Source organism: Pararge aegeria, chromosome 7, assembly GCF_905163445.1.
Source record: "Pararge aegeria chromosome 7, ilParAegt1.1, whole genome shotgun sequence".
In the NCBI taxonomy this organism is placed as follows: domain Eukaryota; kingdom Metazoa; phylum Arthropoda; class Insecta; order Lepidoptera; family Nymphalidae; genus Pararge; species Pararge aegeria.
Window position 1 is genome coordinate 4475613 of NC_053186.1, and position 19224 is coordinate 4494836.

Consider the following 19224-nt stretch of genomic DNA (forward strand, 5'->3'; position numbering starts at 1 on the left):
GACATCATGAGAATAACTAAAATTAACCACCGTCGAACATTAATCTATCAGATCTAGAGTAAATCTAAAGTAAATTTTACTATTGTGTATTTTTTCTTACATTAGTGATAAAAAATTAAAATATGGATTTCGAATATGCATTGATCATCCTAGAAAACGCTTTTTCAATCTTGCCTTGAATTGAAAGTACTCAAGTATATGTGGCAGCAGTGTTGCAGCTTGCGGAACGTATTAGTAAAGGAGCGCACGATGCTAAATGGGGATTTACTCGAGCGTCGTAGAAGACCTATTGGGATGCAAAGCTTAGATGATAAGAAGAAAAAAATGTTATATGATATATACCTTTACATCCGTGGGGGAAGCGGCTATAGATTTTTAAATATGTAAAAAAAAACTTTTGCATGGACATCCTCGAGCGCGTCAGATATTGATAGCATCAATGCCCTACGTATTTTGAATAATTTACGTATGTTAATCTGATCGTTTGCATGATGCGGGTGGTTGTATTTAAGGGTTGAAAATGAAAAAAAAAAAATTTTTATCGAGCGCGTCAGATTTTCTAAGGGAATGTTAAGTGCACCATAAAAAAGCTGTCATTCACTAATCTGACAATTTCGATGGGACGCAAACTCGCAGCTATTTTCATAATGGGCAAAAAAAAATCGCCATTTTGAAATACTCAAGCGCGTCAGATTAAGATATATATGGTTCTTCTTTATATTCTAAACGTACTGTCTCATAATCTGACGATTATCTAGAGGGATTCGCCTGATCTGACAACAAAAAAATTAGAAAAACGGTTCACCTTAATGGCCATCCCTGCAACTTCCCGCTAATTCCATTCCTGGGCGCTTTTATGTGATATTTTGAAGTTGCTGAGTTCAAAGAAATAATATTTCTATGCATTTGGGCTCTCCCAGCACGAAAGTCTGATAGAAGTTTCATAGTACACTATTTTTGGAATTTTCAAACCGCAATAACTTTTGAATGGATCAAGCAATTTTCACGCGGTTGGCGGCATTCGACGCAGTTTTAATTGATCGAACCACAAATTTCGGAGTAATCCCGAAAAACACTTTTTCGGGTTTCTTACGTTCACGATATCTCTCGAACAAACTCGTTTGTAAAGTACTTTCACCACAAAATACACATATAATTTAAATAGCGAATTTAAATATAATATTAATTTAACTTTATCGACGAATTTTTGTTATTTCGGCTTGCGGAAATCGTCAGATTATATATTTTTCATTATTATTTCCTTCAAAATAAAAAATAATTTAGCTACGCTCGAGAATGTCGAGATGACGTTTTTTTTTACAACTTTGTTGCCCTCCCCTTTTTCTTCCGTCACTCTCAAATTGTCAGATTAGTGGAATATACACTTTTTAGGATGTAATTAATTCACCCTACCTAAATCTGTCGCGCTTGAGAATTTCTAATGGTCAATTTTTTTTTACTAATCTGATCCTGTATCCTTCACGGGCAGCCTTATAAATGGGCCTCATGTTTTGTGGAGGTACTTAACCGGGTACAAGGTATCCGCTTGTATATTAATCTGTCGCGCTTTAGTAAATTCCGAAATCCCCGCTTGGGCTCCCCTACCATATCGGAAACGTGGTTAAAAAAACGTTTCATGCGTGTTGATTGATTTCAACCACATAAGACAGCTCACGCGCTGCGGCTTCTCGCTGTTTTGTGGCAGAACGGGGACCAAGGAAGGAGGAACAAGATTGTTGGTTTATTTTGCTGCTTTAAACGGCCACCACCACAACAACGGATACCACCGCCGCACCGCGCCACTGATGCTCCATAAAGGATGCTTTCTATGCTAAAAATTCAAATTGAGCGTCAAATACTAGTTTGACTTTTACTCTAATCTAACTCTTTTAATCTAACCGATAAAATATAGACCTTCTATATTTTATCGGTTAGATTAAATAAATTACACACCTTCTTAGACAAAAATAACTTCTTTTGTTACGGAAAGTACAAATAAGTTTTTTAATAAGAAATATAGAAATAGATTTTTAGAAAAGTCTAAGAATATTATTACATAAACTGCTAACCTTTTTAGTATACGGTGAAATGGAGGCATTTTCCATTTCTAGCAATATTTCAACACGATGCACTGCGAATGTCAATGTTTACGTGATTAATCACGAAAACATTGACATTCGCGATTAATCACCTCCAAGAGCAAGATCAGTGTTGAAATATCAGTGGCACTTCCAGTACGATACATGGTACTTCCAGTAATTATCTGATCTATTTAAGTAGGTGTAGACTATGTAGCGTTCGCTGCGTCATGTAATTTACGCGGGCGAAGCCGCAGGGTACATCTAGTGTAAAATAAAATTAATCTTTAAATGCTTGAATTCGGTTTATTGTCCTTCGTAACTAAGTCGTCTTAATCTATAAGACGAGCTTCAGTAGAAGCCGGCCCATCCGCACCCACAGCCGGCTCGGCCGATGGCGGCTCCAGCCAGACCATCATAGCCGTAGCCGTAGCCGTTACCGTAACCGTAGGGGCCAATAGCGGCACCGGCGATGCCTGCAGCACCAATGTTCTCGCTTAACATAGCGACCTCTCCGTTTCCGCAACCGTACGCAACCGCACCGGCACCAGCAGTGGGCAGGGCGCCCTCCAGACCCACAGTTCCCAGGAACGGCAAAGCGCCGCGGACGGCGAGCTCTCCGCAATAAGCGTTCTCAGACAGCACGGACACTCCGTTGGGTGGGATAGCAGAGGCGCTGGCGACTGGGAGAGCGCCGCCGGAGAAAGCGGGAGTGGCGACCATTTCAGCGCCGCAGAGACCGACAGCGCCGAAGGGAGCGCCTGCCCAAGTTCCGGCGTAAGGCGCCGCGCCCCAGCCGGCGCCGATGCACTGCCCGGAGATGGACTGTAAACAATAGCAATCTAATTAGAACTTGTGATTCGAAATATGAAATATGCAAATTTATGTAGCTAGCGGTTACCAGTAACTTCTTATGCAAAGATTCTCATTAACGTTACATAACAATCGTGTCCCATTGCACTTCCATAATGTTAAATAGCCTCACTATAAACCTTGTCAAAAATGGGACTATCAAATTTATGTCTGTATCGTATATATGAACCTAGCTGCCTGAATAAAAGAAATGCATAAAAAATACTTAATTAAAATTATTGAAATAAGATTTTCCAAAAAAAATACATTAAAATCGTTAGTAAATTGAAATATTATATGTGATTAATTTATTTTACTAACCTGCATCACAAGAGCCTGAGCGCAGATGTAGAATACGGTTTTAAAGATCATTTTGGGTGGTTTATTCCTCGAGTTTCTACTTCAGAATGGAATTGAAATAGCCTTTTAAATAATATAAATAGTAATGTTCTTATCAAAGCACCTGTTACTTAAAAAAAATACAAATAAAATACGTATCCATTATCTGCTAAACAAGACGTGACTTTTTGAAGATTAAGTTTGTGTGCCAGTAATACAATATACCAATGAACGCAAAAGTTTATAAACAAATAAACAGTACACTCACGTAACCAACTATTTAGCAATCAAAAGGTTAACTATTCTTTGATAGCCACGTTTTAAAAAAGATGCATATTACAAAATTGTCATGACAACATAATTAGTTGGAAAGGCTTTTACTATAAAAGCACAAACTAATTCAGTAACATCATTGTATCTTTGTCTCTGTGCAATACACACACTACAACATGAACTCCTTCGCTGTTCTCCTGCTCTGCGTACAGGCTTGCTTGGTGCAGGTAGGTTCCTCCCTTGTTTTTATTTACTCGTATTACCGATTTTTTTAACATAACTAGGGGTAAATAGTATCTGGAATAATAATAATAAATATTATAATTCTGTGTTTCAGAATGTTTTCAGCCAGTATTGTGGCGGAGCGTACGGTCCCGGTTTGGCCGGTGCTTACGGCGGCTACGGCGCGTACGGCGCGTATGGCGCTAACGCCGGTTATGGTCTCGCCGGGGGCGCTCTTGCGACGCCATTCGCTTACGACGCAGCCTACGGCGGTGAAGGTGTCGGTGACGTAGCGGTCGCTGGTGAGCTGCCGGTCGCTGGTACCACCCTGGTTGCCGGACAGGTCCCGATCCTGGGTGCCGTGGAATTCGGAGGCATCGTGCCGGCCGGCGGCGAGGTTTCCATTGCCGGCAGCTGCGGATGCGGCTGCAGAGGATCTTACCGCTACTGAGCAGCAACTGACATTTTGAAATGAATTGAGGAAATAAAAGCATTTACTGGAATTCAAACTTTTATTGTATTTTTTAAACTTTAGAATTCCATATCTGACATTATTGACGTCATTGCCTCTTATTTAGCCTTATTTTTTAATTAACTAGTTGATGAAATTACTTTTCCAAATTTAATGGAATATAGTAAACTTATTCCTTTATTTAAATCTGGCAATAAAAAGAATATGAACAATTAAAGACCCATTTCAATCTTACCAGTTACACTCACTTAGTAAAGTCTTTGAAAAAATTTAATTTAATCAATTTTTAAATTACTTCAATGGAAATAACTTACTACACCCGGAGCAGTACGGCTTCACTAAAGGTTGTAAGCACTATGGATACAGGCGCTAAACTTTTGAAACATATTTACGGAGCCTGCGAACGTTTACAGAATGCGTTTGGTGTTTTTTGTGATCTATCCAAAGCATTCGATTGTGTTGATAATAAAACTTCTTAAACTAGCCCACTAGACCACAGTCAGAACCCAAAGGGTATGCATAAAATATATCATCTCAATAAACGACTTCATCTACCTGAATGGGTGTCCCAAAAGGTTAAATTTTGGGTGCCTTTCTATTTTTGGTGTATATATACCTGATCCTGTCAGTGAAACTTATGACATTGCACTGTTCGCAGATGATACGTCTCTAACTTCTAAGACTATAGAGGTAGGGATAACTCTGACGATGTAAGCCGTGCAAAGTGTCTTACTAGTTTTCTGTCAATAAATAACTTTTTAATAAAAACTCAGTGTTTGGAATTTATTTTACCAAATTAAAAGAAAGTTTAAAAAAATTATAAATGTTAATGGAGTAAATTTGTATCTCTCTTTGTAATTTATGTTTATTATTTAAATATTACTTTGTGTAAAACCTAACCCTGGTAGCTAAAACCTAACGCTTTTAAGCGATAAGGCCGCCTATTGTACTTTCTTTCTTTTAATTGTATTTTTTTATTGATTTGTATTTTGTTTACAATAAAGTTTAATTGTTTGATTAATGATTGAATCACTTAAAATTGAGATACACTTGCGGGTATACAAAGCTCGGCTGCCTAAAAATAAGACAGATTACTGACAAACGAAACAACTAGGCTTGTTAACTTTGCCGACTTACGCGTTACGGGATCTTATTATGGGGCAAAGCTGATGATATTGAAACTATATTCATATTGCAGAAAAGAGCCGAATTAGATAAATTTACAAACTTAGAAACACGCTTATCCTCCTGAGAATAATTTAAAGTAATAGGTATACTTACTGTAGCTTTACAATATAGTTATAACAATATCGTATTCGTAACACAAAACACTGCTTACACAAATTGCTTCTGTATCGTCTGCGAAAGATTTTTGGGATTGAGTATATTTAGCTTTTATAATATGATTTCTGCATTCCAATGCATAATTCTATACAATATGTTAAAACACTAGTAAGTCGTGATTACTACACGATTGATTAATTTCTTAACGACAAACTCTGATAGAAATAAAGATAGAAAAAACAGCAATCTGCTGAGTTTCTTGCCGGCGTTTGACTGCTGGTAGAGTTATTACAAACAGATTGACTTGACGTTTCAAAAGTGCTTGTAAACTAGGCTACTGAACATATTTCCCCTGTGACCATTGGTTGTAGTGGAACTATGTGGATACATGATATTTAAACCGCGGTATTCCGAACGTTAACATTGTTATTATTAAGGATTTTAGTTTCACATCAGGTTCATGGTTAAAAAAAAATTACGTCGTAAGTATTTACACTAGCAAACTTTCATATTCAAGATTAATGGTTATCAGCTATAGCTCTATTAATGAAACCGCGAAAGAACAGAAAGATGGACAGACAGACAGACAGACCAGAATTCTGTAAATTCTTGAAGTACTCTGAGAATATTAAACGACCACTATTTAAATATTCGCAGAGTACCATTAAAGTACACCAAGTATATTAATAACATGTCTTGTAAAATGCTTAATGTCATCTTTCATCATTTGTTTTATAGTCATCGATAAATAATGTAGTTCCATCTAGTTAGTGTAAGTGGCCCTGTAGTACTAATATAATGTAAATAAAATAAATAAGGGTTCTTTGATAACTACAATAGGAACGATAAATATACTATTGTTTTAATTTTTTTATAGATCGTACTAAGCTTTATATGATCAATATTTGTATATCAGCTAGGAACAGCTGCTAGAAGATATTATAATTAAAAGAAATGAATTAATTAGTAATAAACAGAAAAGCAGACTAAGGTTTACAATAAAAGGTTAATATCCAGTAAATGCTTTTATTTGTTCCCTCTTCACTTCCGCACTATCGCTCAGTAGAGGTAGGATCCTCTGCATCCGCAACCGCAGCTGCCGGCAATGGAAACCTCTCCGCCGGCTGGCACAATGCCTCCGAACTCTACGGCACCTAGGATCGGCACCTGTCCGGCGACCAGGGTGGTACCAGCGACCGGCAGATCACCAGCGACGGCTACGTCACCGACACCTTCACCGCCGTAAGCTGCGCCGTAAGAGAGCGGCGCCGCGAGAGCTGGCCCAGCGAGACCGTAAGCGCCATTAGCGCCGTACACACCGTACGCACCGTAGCCGCCGTAAGCACCGGCCAGACCGGGTCCGTAAGCTCCGCCACAACACTGGCTAAACACATTCTAAAACACAGAATTAAGATATTAATTATTATTATTGCAGATAATCAGTAATTTGAGTAAATGACAATGAAGTAGGAACCAACCTGCACCAAGCAAGCCTGGACGCAGAGCAGCAGAACAGCGAAGGAGTTCATGTTGTAGTGTGTGTATTGCACGAGGATACAATGGTGTTACTAAATTCGTCTGTGCTTTTATAGAAAGACTATTGCGTGTACATCTCAATTTCGAAATAGTTTGAAACGTGCTATGCACGCTATACATTTATTTAATACATTTATTTGTTTAACTGAAGATTGTTTTAATGGATAACATAACATAAGAGCTTACCTTCGTCAATATTTCTACAAATATTTTATTGGTTTAATTTTCGTACTTATTTCATATATCTACGAATAAAATTTTCATAAGTCACGTTTTAAGAAGCATAATATCCGTTTTTTACCAATTTACGTAGTCAATTTACCATTATAGTGATAAGGACTTGCGATTCACTTTATATAAAAGGCTTACTGTTATGTTTATGTCATTCTCAAGTTCCAACCCGAGTAATAAACAATTCAAAATGATCTACAAAGCCGTACTCTTCGTCTGCGCTCAGGCGCTCATGACGCAGGTTAGTGAAATATGCAAAACACTATAGTATATTACTGCAGCTGCCAGCAAAAGGGGCATTGAAGGACGGATGTAATAATAGGCCAAAGCACAACTACTTACCTAAGTCCATCAATGCCTAGTTGTGGCCCAGGATTGTATAGAACTTTACTCAAATAATGCGCAGAAATTTAAACTCAATTGTTGCTCTTTTCTAACAATGATGATTGAACGATTTTGATGATTCTTTTTTTTAAAAGAATAATCATAAACTGCTTTTTACTAGTGAGCCAGTAAATCATTTAAATAAAACCTATGATAACTCAGCTTGGTTGCCATGTTTCGGATTTTAAATTTCACAACAGATTTGAGTTTACTATGGATTTTCACACAACTTTTGCCAGCCGCTGGTCGCATGTATTTAGCCAGCATAGCGGTTTCGATTTACCTCGCAGAAGAGTCTCAAAATGATAATTACATAGCTTGTTCGAGAAAATGTATTTACTAAAGATATTATAAAGTATATGGAAAATATTTGTGATGATCTTTATTAGTCTGAGCAAATCTTAGTATTTAGTATTTAGGTAAAAACCGAATATCTTGTGAAATATTATCTTGTGGAAAAATTTTATATTCCAGATTTTGAATCACAAGTTCTTATTTGATTGTTATTATTTGCAGGGCATCTCCGGACAATGCATCGGCGCCGGCTGGGGCGCCGCGCCTTACGCCGGCACTTGGGCAGGTGCTCCTTTCGGCGCTGCCGGTCTTTGCGGCGCTGAGCTGGTCGCCACTCCCGCGTTCTCCGGCGGCGCTCTCCCAGTGGCCAGCGCTTCTGCTATCCCACCGAACGGAGTTTCCGTGCTATCTGAAAACGCTTATTGCGGAGAGCTCGCCGTCCGCGGCGCTCTGCCGTTCTTGGGAACTGTGGGTCTGGAGGGCACCCTGCCCACTGCTGGTGCCGGTGCGGTCGCGTACGGTTGCGGCAACGGAGAGGTCGCTATGTTGAGCGAAGACATTGGTGCTGCTGGTATCGCCGGTGCCGCTATGGGCCCCTTCGGCTACGGTTACGGCTACGGCTACGGCTACAACGGTCTGGCCGGAGCCACCATCGGCCGCGCAGGCTGCGGATGCGGACGTGCTGGTTTATATTAAGAAGCCACAATAATAACTTCATCAACAACAAATAAACTTAATCAAACAAATATTTACTGGTTTATTCTACCTATATTGTAAAACCAAATATTCTCTGGCGCCATATCTATAATACGAGTATATGCAATATTATTTTTATTTTAGACTTTCTTCTGTTTTCCTCAAGAGTATTTATATATATGATCACGAACAAATTAAACAATTTTAACGGTTTTTTTCTGCGTTACAGCAATTACTAAAGTTAATGAACTTATTAACTTAGGGTCAATTTTCAAAAATATGATGCAAGAGAGAAAAGACACTATCTTGCAAATCACATTTTTTCTAAACTTTGCATTTAAATTACTTAGCTACTGAGAGTGTTTGCTTATCTTTAATTATAAGTACTTAGTTTTCTAAATTGTGGAGTAACATCTGTGTATTTCCTTTTATACATCTGTATAAGGGGAAATTCGCGATAGTTAGTTAATTTTTCCATGCTATGTAAATTTAGGTTGCTACCTTAACTTCGATCTAAGGTGCTGGCCACGGGGCAAATTTTTCGCGATGTTAATTGATGGAGGGCAAATTGGTGAGACGAATAGGCCGTGGGAGATCGGAGTTGGAAGGAATCTGCTTGTGAGCGCCTCCGGTGGATAAATTTATCACCTAGAGCTGCGAAGCTTTGATGGTGCAATGATGATGAACATCGTTGATTTGTTAAAATGTAAGCATATCCATCTACTAAATAAGGTGTAACCCGCATTTTCCGCCATTGTTTTGGTTTATTTGAAATCCTAAAGGATCTTCTTTTTCTTGGATAAAAAGTATCCTTTATTACTCAAGATATGTCTATGCAAAAGTTGCCAAGGTCGGTTTAGATGTGACGCTGCACGTTTATTTTTAAGACGACTTTTCGCACGAGAACTTTATTTGGTTTTTTTTCCGGTTCAAAAACCAAATAAAGTTCTCGTGCGAAAAAGTCGTCTTAATAAGTATCTTATCAATCAATCAATCGAAAATACTTTATTGCACACAAGAAAAAAATAAATAAAAGAGACAAAAACAACAAAGGTACAAGTCAATTAAATTTGTGTAACGAAGGCGGCCTTATCACTTATAGTGATTTCTTCCAGGCAACCATTATGAGGAATTTGCTTACATTTGAATCCTTATAGCGGTGCACAAAACTCTAAGATTTGTGTTGATTATACATACATATTAATAATTACAAAAACACTACATATATGAAGTAAAATAAAATACTATATGGTAAAATAAATAATACTAAAACTATATATAAAAATAAAAAAAAAATTCATAAAAATCATACTTACAGTGTTAAATAATAATTTAACTGCCTTGATAGTAAATGACTCATTGTAACAGTGCGTACGGCTGATTGGCACTTCCAGCTTATTGCCACTCTGAGAACGGAGAGTAAGTGTAAGAATTGAAATAGCACCAAGAAATGTAAAGCGATCTTTAAGATAAGTCGGAGTATATTATCTTAAGGACGCAAGTTATTTGGGTGCAATTTATGAGCTCAGCTCGGTACCCATTGCCACATTTCTAACAATTTTATGGACACAAATTTTAAGGCTTCCGCTTGAGTTTTAAAATGGTGCTTTACTATCTGTCGTTTTATGTTGTGCTGGCAGTCTCCCAAAACTTCTTCCGCGTACGTGTGTTTTACACAAAATTTCATACAACTGTAGGGTCTGATATATAAACAAAATACTTATATTATAATAATAATTAATCTAAATACTTTACATACATATATAACTTAACACCTTATTCTAATTTACTAATAACAATTTGAACATAGAAGCATTCACACAAATATACATATCAACATTCACGAACTTACATTTTTGATCGTACCTACGTGTGTAGGTACGGTGTAATTCAACCATAGTCCATACCGATCTCGCAGTTGAAAGGCATAAACACCCGACTGGTTTTATGACGTCGTCGTTCGCATGTAGGTACACTAACCGCCTGCCGGCAGTTCGCTGTTGGATTCGTGCACCAGTCGTGTCGCTCAATGTAAAACGAATGTTATTGTATTTCTTATCGGCTCTAAACAATTTTGTAAATATCGTAGTAAAGTGTAATTTGAGTCGGTCGACAAATGCAGAAAAAAAGCGATGCCATCCTGTAGGAGTATTTGCTTTTCCGGGATAAAGAGAATCCTATGAGCTATTCCAGACTATTGTATATCTCTGCCAAATTACACCCAAATCGGTTCATTCGTTGGGGCGTTAAAGCGTATCAAACATCCATACATCCATCCATACATACAGCCATCCATCCATACATCCAATCTCACAAACTATCGCATTTATAATATAGTAGGATGGTACGCATGCATTCGATTGCTGTACCATATGCCTTGTTATCTGTGAAGCGTTATGTCCTTTATCTTCAACAATATTTTTCAGATCTTCGTTATCATCTTGATAGTATACACTTTCAAATAAAAAAATAATTATAAAAAACGGTTCAAATTAAACAGAACTATGAAGTTTTCATTCCATTTCCCGGAGGAAACTTTTTTTTTATCGGGATAAAAAGTTGCCTATATGTTGACCCGGTGTACTAGGTACCACTATACCAAATTTTATTTAAATCCGTTGAGTAGTTTTCACTTGATGCCCGGACAAAAATGACGGACAAAAACGGCAGAGAAAAATGAGACAGACAGACAGACAAAAATTAAATAAAAATCTCTTTTGGACTCAGTATCGATTATAAAGCATCCCCCGGTCAAAATTTTCAAAATATATTAAATGCACAGAAATATTCTAGTTACAGTTTTATTATAAGTATAAAGGTATCCATAAGAGTCGTAGCGTGATGTTAAAAAATATAGATTATCAAATCGGATTTACTTCTTAAGTAAAGGATAAGCAGTTAAACGTAACAATGAAAGTAAATTTCCAGTAAATGCATTTATTTGCTCAATTCATTTACACATTCTCACTGCTTAGTAGCGGTAAGAACCTCTGCAGCCGCAGCCGCAGCTGCCGGCGATGGACACCTCGCCGCCGGCCGGCACGATGCCTCCGAACTCCACGGCACCCAGGATTGGAACCTGTCCGGCGACCAGGGTGGTACCAGCGACCGGGAGCTGACCGGCGACCGCTACGTCACCGACACCTTCGCCGCCGTAGGCTGCGCCGTAGGTAAGAGGCGTCGCGAGAGCGGGCCCGGCGAGACCGTAAGCACCGTTAGCGCCGTATGCGCCGTACGCGCCATAGCCGCCGTAAGCACCGGCCATACCGGGGCCGTAAGCTCCGCCGCAACACTGGCTGAACACATTCTGAAACACAAAATTAAAATAATAAGCATTTTAAGCACCTCTTATATAAATACCTTACAAAAAATAATCAGTAACATGGGTAAGCTACAATAAAGAAACTTTGTCTCGTAGGAACCAACCTGCACTAAGCAAGCCTGGACGCAGAGCAGCAGAACAGCGAAGGAGTTCATGTTGTAGGTGTGTATTGTACAGAGACGAAAATACAATGATGATACTGGAATCGTCAATGCTTTTATACCATTTTTATTTCTAACTTAATGTATGGGACACCATTTCAAAATATTTGACAACGTGTTTATCACCGTTTCATATACAGAATGTTTATTTATCTACCAATTTTTTAGAAACAAACCTAAGTAAAAGTCACGTGCCTTAAAATAATATGCAACAATAATGAATTTACACAATGCTAAATTGATAGTGAATTTCTTAGTTCGTGTGGTATAAAATGAGCTTTGATTTTCTTTTCAATTATTCCCAAGTTCAAGCTCGAAGAACAAACAATCCAAAATGGTATTCAAAGCCGTACTTTTCGTCTGCGCTCAGGCTCTAGTTATGCAGGTAATTAAATTATATTTATTTGTCTAATCAAATACTTTTCCACTCAAGAAACGAATACAAAGACCTCATCGAATATTTAACGGATCTGAAATTTTTAGTAAATTTAAAATACTCCATCATAACAAGCGTTTAATATAGTGTTATTGTTTGCAGTGCATCTCCGGTCAGTGCATCGGCGCCGGCTGGGGAGCTGCGCCTTACGCCGGCAATTGGGCAGGCGCTCCTTTCGGCGCTGCCGGTCTCTGCGGCGCTGAGCTGATCGCCACTCCCGCTTTCTCCGGCGGTGCTCTCCCAGTCGCCAGCGCCTCCGCTATCCCACCGAACGGAGTTTCCGTGCTGTCTGAAAACACTTATTGCGGAGAGCTCGCCGTCCGCGGCGCTCTGCCTTTCTTGGGAACTGTGGGCCTGGAGGGCGCCCTGCCCACTGCTGGTGCTGGTGCGGTCGCGTACGGTTGCGGCAACGGAGAGGTCGCTATGCTCAGCGAGGACATTGGTGCTGCTGGTATCGCCGGTGCCGCTATCGGCCCCTTCGGTTACGGTTACGGCTACGGCTACGACGGTTTAGCCGGAGCCGCCATCGGCCGCGCCGGCTGCGGGTGTGGACGTGCTGGTTTCTACTGAAATGGATGAATCCGATTTTCTTAACAAATAAACTTAATTCGAGCATTTATACATTGATTTTATTGTATACCTACTAGCTATTGCCTGCGACTTCGTCCGCATTAGTTTTTGTTTGTATGGCATCCCGTAGGAAAATTTTTTTTTGAGGAGATGTAAAGCATTCAATTATTTAATTATTAAGTTTTTCTAAAAATGAGGTACATTTTACCTCAGAGGTGATCCTATTTTAATTCGTTGAAAATCTTCTTCAAATATTATAGGCTTGCCTATTACAAATTTTAATACTTTTAATGGAACTTGTGCATCTTATTTTGAAAAACACAAAAAAAGTTCAAGTGACACTGATAATGAATATACTACGACAATACACACATCGCTATCTAGCCCCAAAGTAAGCATAGCTTGTGTTATGGCTGCTAAGATGACTGATGAATATTTTTATGAACAATAGATACATAAATACTTATAATAAACAGACACTGAAAAATATTCATTTTATGGCCTGTGACTCAGAAAGCAGGGTCGCTGGCCACTGCGCCAGTCAGCCGTCAAATGTTTGTTGATAAAGCAACAATACAGCTATTGTAGCAATTGGACTTGTGAATTTCGTTGTATTTTTATCGCTATCAAGCTCAAATACCGGCTCGATGCTTAAGGCAGTTTTAGCTTGATTGAAATGAGCAGCAAATATAATATATTTATACAAATTGTAGTATAATTCTGACAATAACACGAAGCAATTAATCAAAAACACTGATAAAAACGCACGAGAAAATGCCGTTATCAAAATACATATTCCAATTACGCGAATATATCGAAAGCTTCATTCGTAGGTTTGTTGTAAGGATAACAGATTGTTGACGCATTATTTCCGTTTTTATTTATTTATTGCAGACTTCAGTTTTTAAATTATGAAAATTATGACAACTGACGAAAAATAGGTACGTAAAATTAAATCTACTTCATAAGAAAAACTATAAATAGCCATATATCAGAATGGCCGGTGTATGAGATTCTTTATTTATTATTTAATTGCTCTAGGTATTCATCATCATCATATCAACCCAATACCGGCCCTTTACAGGGCACGGGTCTCCTCCCACAATGAGAAGGGTTATAGAAGGGAACCACGCTGGCCCAGTGCGGATTGGTGGACTCCACGCGTCTTTGACAACATTTGTTATTTACTTATTTTATTTATACACTTTAATTGAGCACCAGAAAATTTTAAAAAAGCAATTGACACAACAAGTGGAAACCAAAAAAGTAGGATATAAAAGGCGGCCTTATCGCTTAGTAGCGATCTCTTCCAGGCAACCTTAGGATTAGGAAAACCAAGAGAAACATCCAGACACTGAAAAAAAGTCATGTTCATCGCACAAACAAAAAAGTTGTGGGAATCGAACCCACGGCCTGGGACTCAGAAAGCAGGGTCGGGTCCCACTGCGCCAATCGACCGTCAAAAAGTTTAAAGAGATAATAGCATGGACCGTTTTAAGCTCCATAAATTTTTAAATAATAAGTACTTAACCTAAATGACGGCTATTTTCTATCTTGGTTGCAATCGGAAAATAGTTCAAAAACATCAATAGACACATTATTAGGTTTGATAGCCCGCGTAACTTTTAAATATGTATGAGAGCCGTGTGAATTAGAACAAAAGGTGTGATATCTTTGAGAAAACATAGCGATAGGCACGTATGGGGAGATTTCAAAACCAAAGTCGCTCATACATATATATGAGTCATAAGCTAAGCCCAAGCTTAAGAGATAATGGCAATTACTATAAAAGCATGGACCGTTTTAGGTCAATCATTGTATTCTCGACTTCGACAGATTTATACATACTTACTACAAGATGTCAGCCTTCGCTTTCTTGATCATTTGTTTCCAAGCTTGCTTGATTCAGGTATTACTTTTTACTTTTAAGCTCCATATTTTTTTTAATACTACATGACTACCACGTAGTATAACTACTAAATAGTATCAAACTCATGCCACTGGTGAAAATTTCGTTCACTAGCTGTGCCCCTACGGCTTCGCCTGCACAAATTACGGGCAAATATAATATAGAGTATCTGTTTGTGTGGGGATTCAAAGCATGTTTGTAAAAGCACCTTCGCAAATAATGCATTGTTTTAGATCAAATTTGGTAAGCACCATAAGGTTAAGGAGAGCCAAACTTAAAAAATCGACGTACGATTATGCGATTATTTTTTTAATACTTTTAAAAGGGAACAATTTTGGTCGTACATGGTTTTGCGAAAATTTAACCATTTACGCGGCGCACGCAGCAGAGGCTGGTAAATCCCCTGATTTTGAAACATTCTTCATTAGTGCTATGCTCCAATTGGTGTAAGCGTCTTGGCTATAGGCCATCCTCGATAAAAAGGTTATCCAAAGCAGAAATAATTTTCAAATCGGACCAGTAGTTCTTGAGATTAGCTCGTTCAAGCAAAAAAACAAACAAAATAACTCTTCAGCTTTATTTATTAGTATAAGATAAGATTTACTTGTAAATGAGAAGATATTCTCTGCTTCCAGTGTAGACAGATTATTTCTTGTATCAATTCAACTTAATATACCAAAAGATCCTTACATATCGTTGCGTTTCTAGGATGTCAGCCGATTTCTCTACCAAGTCTGCAACAGGATATTTTCCTCATTAGCAAATATTTCATTATAAGATCTTTGTATTCTACTCAATAGAATTTCACAGTTAACTGGATTTATGAGTCATAAATCCAGTCTAATATCCAATCATGTCATATGAGTGTATTGCATTTCCTTTTCCCAGTCAAGTTTTTCATCATAACATGATTTTCTTGGACGCCAAAATGTTTAGTAGGCTCACACAGTAAGCTCGGGCAAAGTTAAAAAAAAAATTTTTTCTTTTTTATAAATTTAAAATGCAAATGTTCAAGTCGACAGGATTTAAACCTGCGAATCGAGGCCTGAGCGCTTTAACAACTTTTTATTTATTTATCTTTTAGGATGTCTACAGCCAGTGCCTTCGCGGTTCCATCGGATCAGCATATGGTTTTGACGGTGCTTACGGTTTAGGTAACTCACTTGGTCTCACTGGTTACGGATTCGGCGGAGCTTACGGTCTGGGTTCTTCCTACGGCCTGGGTCTCGCTGGCTATGGATATGGCGGTGCTTATGGTCTGGGTTCTTCCTACGGCCTGGGTCTCGGTGGTTATGGATGTGGCGGTTCTTATGGTCTGGGTTCTTCCTACGGCCTGGGTCTCGGTGGTTATGGATTTGGCGGGGCTTACGGTTCTGGTCTCGCCTCCCCACTCGCATACGGTGCAGGCTATGGTGGAGAAGGTGTCGGTGATGTCGAGGTCATTGGTCAAATGCCAGTCGCTGGAACTACCATAGTCGACGGAGAGGTGCCAATCTTAGGTGCGGTTGAATTTGGAGGTATTGTGCCAGCGTCTGGCACCGTTACCATTTCTGGCAGCTGCGGATGCGGATGTAGAGGTGGTTACCGCTACTGAGAAGTTATTGCGGTATCTTGTCCAACCAAGATGAAACCGAAAAATAAACTGATAATAATATGTATTAAAGTGTTTTTCTATTAAGATTATAATACCTTTTTCATACAGTTAAATTGGAAACGTTCTAGTAATTACTATTTTATATATAAAAATAGAAAACATATCATTTTATTTACTAATATTACATAATTTTTTGGATTTTTTCTTAAAGAAATGTCGAGAGTCCATGGAGTAAGGCATACTTACATGTTAATATCCATGTCGCCAGCATTGACGGCTTTTGTTTTTAAGCAACACGAATGCTGGTAATATACCAATTTCAGTGTTTTTTTTATACAAAAATATCATTTTGAATTTTTCTGTTCTACAATAATTAATTCCGTGTTTTCATCTAGACTTGGGTTACAGCTGAAAATTAGGTAAAGCATCATATTGAACTCTTAACATCATATTATTAGCACAGCTTTCGCAGCACAGAAGCACAGCATCGTTTTAGAACAAGTAATATTTGAAAGACCAAGCAGATGATCCATCTGATGGTACTGTCCCCAATAAAAAAAAAAAAAAGAATTGAATTTTTTGAATTTTGATTTTTGAATAGCTTAACGAAGCAAACACTTCGCAGGGCATGCAAGGAATAACCTTTAAAAGTGTAACCCTATGGCCATCAACCTGATGCGTATAGTCCATTTTTTCTTACCTGTCCGTGTACATTAGTGTAAACATTATTTCAAAATAATTAAAGCAAACTTCCGTTCTTTATCTTTTAATATTTTTAAAAAATATCACATTAAAAAGTAATGAAACGATCGTTTTCATTATAAGACAAGTTACAAAAAACTTCTGTTTGTGTAGTGTCATTTATGTAGTAGAAATAAGAATCCACCTAAATTGTATCCTAATTGCTATCTGAGTTGTTGTAAATTGTAATCTATGGCAAATTCTGCACTATCTGTCTGTATCTGGGCCACGGATCACGTTGAAACTACTCAATGAATTCAAATAAAACTTTTCACGATTTTACTTCATACTACGTGGTAGGACATAATAATTATGAAATATATACCGTCATATCAACCCATTACCGGCCCACTACAGGGCACGGATCTCCTCCCAATGAGGAGGGGTTAAGGCCGTTATAGTCCACCACGCTGGCCCAGTGCGGATTGGTGGACTCCATACACCTATGAGAAGAGCATGGAGACTCTCAGGCAAGCAGGATTCCTCGCGATGTTTTTCTCCGTTGAAACAGGTGATACCTTAATTGCTTAAAACGCACATAGCTTTGAAAGTTAGAGGTGCATGCTGGGATTCGAACTCGACCCTACGAAAATGAAGTCGAAGTCCTACCCACATCGCCATCTAGTACCCGAAGTAAGCGTAGCTTGTGTTATGGGTACTAAGATAACTGATGTATTATTGTATGAATAATATACATAAATACTTATGATAAACGGATAAACACACAGACCAGACAGATGCTGAAAAACTTTTATGTTCATCAGGCAAACATTGTCCAGTTGTGGGAATCGAACCCAAATACTAATACCTGGCTAAGTTTGTTGTGGGCTCTCAGGGCGCGTTTTGAACCCTCGTAACTTAAGTTTTAAGTTTGCGAACGTAGTTATCACCATCTCAATTATGAAATATAATATAATAATTATATTCATATCCCGAAATTCAGCTCAGTTCCGTTGGGAGAGGGGATGAAAGCGTTTGACAATTTTACACCATAACTCCGTCAGACGTTAACAGATTTAAATAAATTTCGCCTAGATCTATTTCATTAGTCCAGCTAAAGGTCAGTCCTAAGGTATCAGAGGCACATGTGCACCGAAAAATATAGATAAAAATAGAAATAAATCTGATAGTTATAATATTATGCATTTATTTGGCAATGTGTCTGGCATAAGCTATTCAGTAGAGGTAGGATCCTCTGCAACCGCAGCCACAGCTGCCGGCGATGGACACCTCGCCTCCGGCCGGCACGATGCCTCCGAACTCCACGGCACCCAGGATCGGCACCTGTCCGGCGACCAGGGTGGTACCAGCGACCGGCAGCTGACCGGCGACCGCTACATCACCAACACCTTCGCCGCCATATGCTGCACCGTAACCGAACGGCGCCGCGAGAGCGGGCCCGGCGAGACCGTAAGCACCGTTAGAGCCGTAACCGCCGTACGCGCCGTATGCGCCGTAGCCGCCGAAGGCACCGGCCATACCGGGCCCGTACGCTGCGCCGCAACACTGGCTGAACACATTCTGAAACAGAAAAATATAATTAGTATAAAGAATAGTCCAAACACTATTAATCGTAGGTAAGAATAAAAATAATAAGTAATGTTATGAGTAAATAACCAATAAACATATAATATCAAGTAGGAACCTACCTGCACCAAGCAAGCCTGGACACAGAGCAAAAGTACAGCGAAGGAGTTCATGTTTTAGAATGTTTATTGTACAAAGATGAGGATACAATGATGGTGCTGAACTCGTCTATGCTTTTATATAAATTGTATTTTTATGTTCACAATAATTTCGAAATAGTGGACAACGTGCCTTGTTTTATAT

At 38.7% G+C, this 19224-nt stretch overlaps 7 protein-coding genes across 7 annotated transcripts; 3 read left to right on the top strand and 4 right to left on the bottom strand.

Annotated features, from left to right (window-relative positions):
* Nucleotides 1–2364: 2364 nt before the first annotated feature.
* LOC120625359 (chorion class B protein M3A5-like) lies at nt 2365–3408 on the bottom strand. Its single transcript, XM_039892398.1, has 2 exons — nt 3252–3408; nt 2365–2903 (listed from the first exon to the last, which is right to left on the bottom strand). Exons 1-2 carry the CDS (start codon nt 3300–3302, stop codon nt 2430–2432), a joined length of 525 nt encoding a protein of 174 aa, XP_039748332.1. The 5' UTR covers nt 3303–3408; the 3' UTR covers nt 2365–2429.
* Nucleotides 3409–3624: 216 nt separating this feature from the next.
* Nucleotides 3625–4274, top strand: LOC120625361 (chorion class A protein Ld2/Ld41-like). Its single transcript, XM_039892400.1, has 2 exons — nt 3625–3769; nt 3880–4274. Exons 1-2 carry the CDS (start codon nt 3719–3721, stop codon nt 4213–4215), a joined length of 387 nt encoding a protein of 128 aa, XP_039748334.1. The 5' UTR covers nt 3625–3718; the 3' UTR covers nt 4216–4274.
* A 2258-nt stretch (nt 4275–6532) lies between these two features.
* Nucleotides 6533–7075, bottom strand: LOC120625360 (chorion class A protein Ld2/Ld41-like). Its single transcript, XM_039892399.1, has 2 exons — nt 6999–7075; nt 6533–6915 (listed from the first exon to the last, which is right to left on the bottom strand). Exons 1-2 carry the CDS (start codon nt 7047–7049, stop codon nt 6580–6582), a joined length of 387 nt encoding a protein of 128 aa, XP_039748333.1. The 5' UTR covers nt 7050–7075; the 3' UTR covers nt 6533–6579.
* Nucleotides 7076–7429: 354 nt separating this feature from the next.
* On the top strand, nt 7430–8713 carry LOC120625356 (chorion class B protein PC10-like). The gene is made up of 2 exons (XM_039892394.1): nt 7430–7528; nt 8188–8713. The coding sequence occupies exons 1-2, from the start codon at nt 7430–7432 to the stop codon at nt 8659–8661; spliced, it is 573 nt and encodes a 190-aa protein (XP_039748328.1). The 3' UTR covers nt 8662–8713.
* Nucleotides 8714–11582: 2869 nt separating this feature from the next.
* LOC120625362 (chorion class A protein Ld2/Ld41-like) lies at nt 11583–12194 on the bottom strand. The gene is made up of 2 exons (XM_039892401.1): nt 12088–12194; nt 11583–11968 (listed from the first exon to the last, which is right to left on the bottom strand). The coding sequence occupies exons 1-2, from the start codon at nt 12136–12138 to the stop codon at nt 11633–11635; spliced, it is 387 nt and encodes a 128-aa protein (XP_039748335.1). The 5' UTR covers nt 12139–12194; the 3' UTR covers nt 11583–11632.
* A 234-nt stretch (nt 12195–12428) lies between these two features.
* LOC120625013 (fibroin heavy chain-like) lies at nt 12429–16717 on the top strand. The gene is made up of 4 exons (XM_039891922.1): nt 12429–12529; nt 12683–13147; nt 14958–15059; nt 16144–16717. Exons 1-4 carry the CDS (start codon nt 12479–12481, stop codon nt 16651–16653), a joined length of 1128 nt encoding a protein of 375 aa, XP_039747856.1. The 5' UTR covers nt 12429–12478; the 3' UTR covers nt 16654–16717.
* A 1803-nt stretch (nt 16718–18520) lies between these two features.
* LOC120625363 (chorion class A protein Ld2/Ld41-like) lies at nt 18521–19177 on the bottom strand. Its single transcript, XM_039892402.1, has 2 exons — nt 19044–19177; nt 18521–18915 (listed from the first exon to the last, which is right to left on the bottom strand). The coding sequence occupies exons 1-2, from the start codon at nt 19092–19094 to the stop codon at nt 18571–18573; spliced, it is 396 nt and encodes a 131-aa protein (XP_039748336.1). The 5' UTR covers nt 19095–19177; the 3' UTR covers nt 18521–18570.
* Nucleotides 19178–19224: the final 47 nt, after the last annotated feature.

Excerpts from the sequence above, each read along its gene's own strand:
- LOC120625359 (XM_039892398.1), bottom strand. The coding sequence starts at position 3,302 with ATGATCTTTAAAACCGTATTCTACATCTGCGCTCAGGCTCTTGTGATG. Across the intron at positions 2,904-3,251 it reads CTCAGGCTCTTGTGATGCAG|TCCATCTCCGGGCAGTGCAT; the intron begins GTTAGTAAAATA and ends TATTGTTTACAG.
- LOC120625361 (XM_039892400.1), top strand. The coding sequence starts at position 3,719 with ATGAACTCCTTCGCTGTTCTCCTGCTCTGCGTACAGGCTTGCTTGGTG. Across the intron at positions 3,770-3,879 it reads TACAGGCTTGCTTGGTGCAG|AATGTTTTCAGCCAGTATTG; the intron begins GTAGGTTCCTCC and ends TCTGTGTTTCAG.
- LOC120625360 (XM_039892399.1), bottom strand. The coding sequence starts at position 7,049 with ATGAACTCCTTCGCTGTTCTGCTGCTCTGCGTCCAGGCTTGCTTGGTG. Across the intron at positions 6,916-6,998 it reads TCCAGGCTTGCTTGGTGCAG|AATGTGTTTAGCCAGTGTTG; the intron begins GTTGGTTCCTAC and ends TCTGTGTTTTAG.
- LOC120625356 (XM_039892394.1), top strand. The coding sequence starts at position 7,430 with ATGTTTATGTCATTCTCAAGTTCCAACCCGAGTAATAAACAATTCAAA. Across the intron at positions 7,529-8,187 it reads CTCAGGCGCTCATGACGCAG|GGCATCTCCGGACAATGCAT; the intron begins GTTAGTGAAATA and ends TATTATTTGCAG.
- LOC120625362 (XM_039892401.1), bottom strand. The coding sequence starts at position 12,138 with ATGAACTCCTTCGCTGTTCTGCTGCTCTGCGTCCAGGCTTGCTTAGTG. Across the intron at positions 11,969-12,087 it reads TCCAGGCTTGCTTAGTGCAG|AATGTGTTCAGCCAGTGTTG; the intron begins GTTGGTTCCTAC and ends TTTGTGTTTCAG.
- LOC120625013 (XM_039891922.1), top strand. The coding sequence starts at position 12,479 with ATGGTATTCAAAGCCGTACTTTTCGTCTGCGCTCAGGCTCTAGTTATG. Across the intron at positions 13,148-14,957 it reads GTGGACGTGCTGGTTTCTAC|GTCAATCATTGTATTCTCGA; the intron begins TGAAATGGATGA and ends GGACCGTTTTAG. Across the intron at positions 15,060-16,143 it reads TCCAAGCTTGCTTGATTCAG|GATGTCTACAGCCAGTGCCT; the intron begins GTATTACTTTTT and ends TTTATCTTTTAG.
- LOC120625363 (XM_039892402.1), bottom strand. The coding sequence starts at position 19,094 with ATGAACTCCTTCGCTGTACTTTTGCTCTGTGTCCAGGCTTGCTTGGTG. Across the intron at positions 18,916-19,043 it reads TCCAGGCTTGCTTGGTGCAG|AATGTGTTCAGCCAGTGTTG; the intron begins GTAGGTTCCTAC and ends TTTCTGTTTCAG.